Source organism: Lactuca serriola, chromosome 4 (assembly GCF_051521515.1).
Source record: "Lactuca serriola cultivar US96UC23 chromosome 4, Lser_US96UC23_V15, whole genome shotgun sequence".
NCBI lineage: Eukaryota > Viridiplantae > Streptophyta > Magnoliopsida > Asterales > Asteraceae > Lactuca > Lactuca serriola.
The window spans coordinates 72,977,526-72,983,844 of NC_136411.1; the positions used below are offsets into that span (position 1 = coordinate 72,977,526).

General features: G+C 29.2%; 1 protein-coding gene across 1 annotated transcript; it reads right to left on the minus strand.

Annotated features, from left to right (window-relative positions):
• Window positions 1–5,444: 5,444 nt before the first annotated feature.
• LOC145098504 (uncharacterized) lies at window positions 5,445–5,984 on the minus strand. The gene is made up of 2 exons (XM_079036139.1): window positions 5,865–5,984; window positions 5,445–5,768 (listed from the first exon to the last, which is right to left on the minus strand). Exons 1-2 carry the CDS (start codon window positions 5,982–5,984, stop codon window positions 5,445–5,447), a joined length of 444 nt encoding a protein of 147 aa, XP_078892265.1.
• Window positions 5,985–6,319: the final 335 nt, after the last annotated feature.

Below are 6,319 nucleotides of genomic sequence, written 5' to 3' on the forward strand. Positions count from 1 at the left end.
CTTAGTGAGCATAGAGTGGGAGCTATCATTCGATTCAAGAAAATCCAAGAGAATAAAGTAGTGTCGGAATGTGTGAAATAATTCCACGAGTTCAAATTTAAGCTGCTATATTAATCGTTGGTTTTCATGTTTTGTTGGTTGATCGTAGTTCTTTAATGTTTCTGTAATAGATTTCACACATTAATGTTATATTATTATAGATTCTAATGAATTTTTTTTTTTTGTGTTTCAAGTTACAAGTTTATGAAAAATGGTGTGGGTAGAGGTGCAAAAACCGGATAGTATTTTTCAAAAATTCCAAAACCGGGTAGATGTACGTTCATTTGAAAAAGAAAATTATGGGACATACATTTATTCATTTATGCTCCAGTGCCCCGTCATACTGGCACGGTGAGGAAATATAATATTCATAAGCGAATATATAATTAAATATATTCATATATGAAAATTACATACCAACGCCACCACCTCGCTCTCATCTGCCAACTATTTCTTATTTTAGTTCTATATATAATAAACTTTGTTTAAAAATGATAAATTAGATAATGGTCTTAGAGGTGACAAAAATTGACACGACACGAAATAAACGGGTTTGGGTAGGATATTTCAACCCGTTTAAATAAACGGGTTGACACGACACGACACGACACGAAAATTAAATGGGTAAGGTTAGGGTTGAGAATTTCAACTCGAATATGACATGAAAATGACCCGTTTATTTATATGCAAGTTTTTTGAATTATTTAAATAAACTAGAAAGACACAAAACCAAAAGCATAAGTAAAAGAAAACCTTCGAATTGAATTGTTTTTTAATGTTAAAATAACTTAGCCGTCTAGATAAAGGTTTCATTTCAGTTTTTCGATTCTCTCCCAAACTACCCAGTCTCTTTTACCACTCTCACATCCTCATAAGTCACGACCTTGTCATCCGCCTCCCCAACTCCCAGTCTTTTAATTTTGTCATTGGAACTTGCTATGATTTCATGTATTTTGTCTCCAAACAATTAGTTTTTCCTTTCCGGCTACCAAACTCCTATTCTGTCAACATGTTCAATATTTTAACCTCACATGACACGACAAATTTTAAGGTATATACCTAACCCGAAACCCGACACGAACTCGACACGAAAATAAACGGGTTGACACAACACGACACGTTAATTAAGTAGGTCGGGTTAGGGTCAAACACTTTCAACCCGTTTAGTGTTTTGACACGACACGACACGAACCTGACACGACACGACACGATTGCCACCTCTAAATGGTCTTCATAAAACATTTAAGATAGACTATGACAATAGTTAATTTAAAAAACAAAAATTTAACAAAAATTTGAAAGGATTAGTCACTGGAAAATATTTGTTACATAAGTTTTCTTTAAATATAGGTTAGAGAAGGTTGATATGATAAAATTAATAATATTGAAAAGTTTTACCATTGAAGATGTATTTAGGACGGGGAATGGAACCTCTTATCCTTTCCAAGCATGATGTCATTTAGGAAAGATATAAGATTTTCTCTCTCCCAACCTTAAAGACATGGAAATGAAATCCTCCCTTCCAAATCTTTTGGTATGAATATTAAGACGTATGATACAAGTCGATAAGAGAGATAACAGAGAGGGAGCACTGGCTTGGAGAACCCACTTTGTGTTTGATTTTGGGGGTACATGGGAGGTGGGACGGTGAACCGTAGGTCCTGGCAGTACTAAGGGAAACCCAAAGGCCACCTCATTTACATTACGCCCATCCTTATAATATAACTAGACGAATTCCCACGCGTTGCACAACGTAAGTTAAAAATATATTGTTAAAATGGTGAAAAATATATGTTAAAAATGGTTATGTTATTGACATTACCTTTGACATAATATTTTGAACAATATTATTCATTAACACCAACCCACCTTCCTCATTAATAAAACTAAATATAATTATCTATTTAATATTATTTTTAACAATTGTTATGATTGATTAACTTAAATTTTTTACTTATGAGATTATTTTTTAATTTCAATAATGTTGTTCATTTAAAATATAATTTATTTGTTGTTAACGTTATGTAATTTATAAATTGATGTTATTATCATTTAAAATTATTGCTCTTTAGTTTTAAACCACTTATTATTATTAATAAGTTAAAAAAGACTTTTAAGAAACACTTAATATTACTATTAAAATCTGAAACACACACTAAATAATAAACTAATAAGATAGACAATTTGCATTTCAAGAGAGACTTACATGGATAATATGACATATCCATGATTTTTATAATTTGATTTTATTATTTATAATTATTGTTCATTAGTTTTAAAACCACTTATTATTATTAATAAACGAAAGAAAACTTTTAAAAGACACTTATTATTATAATTAAAATGTTAAACATATACTAAAATATAAAGCGATAAGATAGACAATTTTGCATTTTAAAAGAGACTTACATGGATACTATGAATAATTTTGCATATCCATGATTTTTAATTAATTATTACTTTAAAGCAACACAAGCATACAAACATATATACAATATTTAATTAAATATTATCTATATCACTTTCTGTAACATATGATCGATAACATGAATTTAATCTAATTTACATTAAAATTTCAACCACAACATACCATGATTGTCTTAAAAGAATACTTAAACCAAGAAAATATAAAAAAAGAATTAGTATATAACAAACTTACAAATTAAAAACTTTAACATAATAACATGACTCGAAAAATGGTCCAAAGCACTCAAACCAACACAAAACCTTTAAACTTGTTTTATTTGTGAATTTTGTATGTGATTTGTATTTGTATGTCTACTCAAAGAGAATGACATTTTTATAGTAGACTATCCATTAATTGCTTATTAAACATATTATATAAGTTATAAAACCTTTCATGATGTGTGATTAATTACTTTGAAGGTGAAAATGTATGGGGGGTTTCAAATGTATGAGGTGCTTGGAAATTTGTGTGGGGGTTTCAAATGCATGGGGGTGATAGGAAAAATGCCTCATTTATAAGTATAGTATGATATAGACTAGGCGAATGCCCGCGTGTTGCGTAGAAACACTTATATAGTTGAAATCTTTACAAATATATGTTTTTTTTTTAAAATATAACAATAAGGTTGTTGTTAAATTTGATATAATAATTCGTATACTAAATTGATATAATATATTGATTATTTTGAATTATATGATAATATATACATCTATTATAACTGCATAATCTCAATCGTTTGAATGACTTCTACCCGCGCGTTACTCATGAATAACATTAAATATAATATATGGTTTAATGTTATTTATAGTTGTTATTATTATTAAATTATTTTTTAAAATTTATTTGCTTAACGTTTTAATTTCTATCATTATAATTTTTTAAAATATCAAACACTTTTTTTTTTATTTTAAAGGTAACAATATAATCATTTATATAGATTTATTTTTAACTATTGTTATTGTAAATTATTTTAAGCTACTTATTTGAAAACTTTTAACGATTATAAAAATATTTTTAGAAAATATTTTAGTTAAATTGAGATTACAATTTAGTTTTTTGCATTTAACACTACAATTTATCACATTTAACTATTCATAAAATATTCTTTGAGTTTTTTTAGTGGAACTGAAATTTAAATTTAAGTTGACAATCTAATGTTATATTAAATTAACAATTTAAGTATTTTGTCAAAACTGTTCAAAAGTTGTAGCTTTAAACTGAAAATGGTTTACATACAATAACATATTAAATCTAATAAATTATGTATAATATGTTAAAAGTTAAAGACATAACTTTATAAGTAGAAGTAAAGATATTATTTTAATATTGAAATTTAGTTTATTTAGGATTACACTTTAGGTTTGATATTTATTTAACCTTATTAAACCACCTATAATCATTATTAGAAAGACATTACAATTTATCACTTTTAATAATTTACAAAATATTCTTTGGGTTGTTAATTAAGTTAAACTAAAACTTATATTTAAGTTGACTCTGTAATGTTATATTTACATTAATAATTTAAGTATTTTATACAAATTTTTCAAAAGTTGTAGCTTTAAAATGATAATGATTTACATCCAACAATATATTAAAACCAATAAATTAAGTATAATATGTTAAAAGTTAAAAAACATAACTTTATAAGTAGAACTGTAGAAGTAAATATATTCTTTTAATATTAAAATTTAGTTTATATATGATTACACTTTAGGTTTGATATTTATTTAACCTTATTAACCAACTTATAATCATTATTAGAAAGAAATTGAAAAATCATAGAAATTTTAAATGAATGTGGTGAAAGAAAAAATATTATATATATATATATATATATATATATATATATATATATATATATATATATATATATATATATATATATATATATATATGGAATTAGGCTTTACATATCTTAAAAGAAATTAATTGTTTTTAGAATCATCGTCTTTCCCATCCCTGCTCATAGAACATATCGAAAACAAAGAGTGGAAGTCGTGAAACCATTCGCTTTTTCTTTTTTAAATGAGTTATTTATGTATACAACATTATATTAAATATTACATTTGCCGGTCGTGAACAATTAATATCTCACAATTCTTGTGTTGAAGATAGTGGTCGGTTGGACTATTTTTTGCCGGTAAAACACATATTCGCCGGTCCGTGGGAGATCGTCTTAGTAACTACCAAATGCGCCAACTCTTTTACATGATTATCAATTTTTAATATAAATAATTCGTTTAATGAGTATTTTTATATAAACCAAACAAATTTGAAGTTTTGTCACTAACAAAATGTGATTTATACTTAACTAGATTACGAGAGAACGTATAAGATATAGAAACATAAAACACCGACACAATAATTAAAAGAAAAAAAAGATAAAGTAACAGAAACAAAATTCACGTTATTGATTATATTAAAAATCTGAGAATTAAAATAAAATGTAGGTATATCTATAATCGTTAAAAGACCTCTTTGTAGACAATATTTTTTTGCTTTATTAGTTGGATGACCTTTTTCGTCACAGATGAGTACCTTCAAGATTTTTTTTACTTGTGACACGCGAAACAACTATATATAACTAATCATAAGTGAAGATGAGTATATGAAAGTACAATCCAACATTTGATAATGACTGTCCTTGACTTTTGTTAATGAACATAGCAAAACAAGCAACTATGGGGAATTGCCTCTGCTAAAAACGGAAGAAAACTCTTTTATCTGATGGAGTTAACTTCATGTAAGGTATATAAGTAGTCTCATTGAAGAATCTACCAACTATAATTCGTGCCTTAATGACATATTTTCCAAGCCTAACAATTGTAACCTAGTACCATTGGATATACCTTTGGTTTGGTCGATATTACGAAGTAACATGATAGGAACACATGTTTTTAATATAAGTTTATGTTACAATTCTCCCCCACTTGAACTAAACTTCATCCTCAAAGTCCGCTGCCGTGAACAACTCAGGGTAATGCTCTCGTGTCTCCGTCTTGAGTTCCCAAGTCCATTCGGAACCTCTCTGATGCTGCCATTGAACCTTGACCAAAGACACAACCTTGTTGTGCAAGGCATTCGTCTTCCGATCCAAGATCGCCACTAGTCTCTCAACATATGTTAGTCGATCATCAACCCGAATATCATCTAGAGGAACAAATGCTGAATATCCAGCCACACACTTCCAAAGCTGAAAAACATGGAAGATGTTGTGAACATGACTGATCTCCTCAAGCAAATCTAACCTATAAGCTACCTTGCCAACCATGACAATCACTCGAAATAGCCCAATATACCAGGGCCCCAACTTGCCCCTCTTATTGAAGCACATTACACCATTCTAGGGTGATACCTTCAACAAAACCATGTTGTCGACCTGCAACTCCAACTCAGATCGATGCTTGTCTACATAACTTTTCTGCCAACTCCGAGCTGTCTGTAGTCTCTGTTTAATTTGCTGAATAAGCTCCATCGTCTGAAGGACTGCCTCAGTCCTTCCCATGACTCTATGACCAACCTCTCCCCAATAAACTGGGGTATGACACTTTCTTCCATAGAGAAGCTTGAATGGTGGTGAATCGATACTGGAGTGATAGTTGTTGTTGTATGAGAACTCAACTAAGTGAAGGTAGGAGTCCCAACTCCCACCGAAATCTATGACACAAGCTCTCAACATGTCCTCAAGTGTCTAAATGGTCTGCTTACTCTGACCATCAGTCTGCGGATGATAAGCAGTGCTTAGATGGAACCTCATACCCAGTTCTTCATGGAACTTCTGCCAAAAACAAGAAGTGAACCGAACATCTC

Bases quoted from the DNA above. Each gene is read 5' to 3' on its own strand.
- LOC145098504 (XM_079036139.1), bottom strand. From the start codon at position 5,984: ATGGAGCTTATTCAGCAAATTAAACAGAGACTACAGACAGCTCGGAGT. The intron at 5,769-5,864 runs GTATCACCCTAG...ATGGTTGGCAAG, and splicing joins ACAACATGGTTTTGTTGAAG to GTAGCTTATAGGTTAGATTT.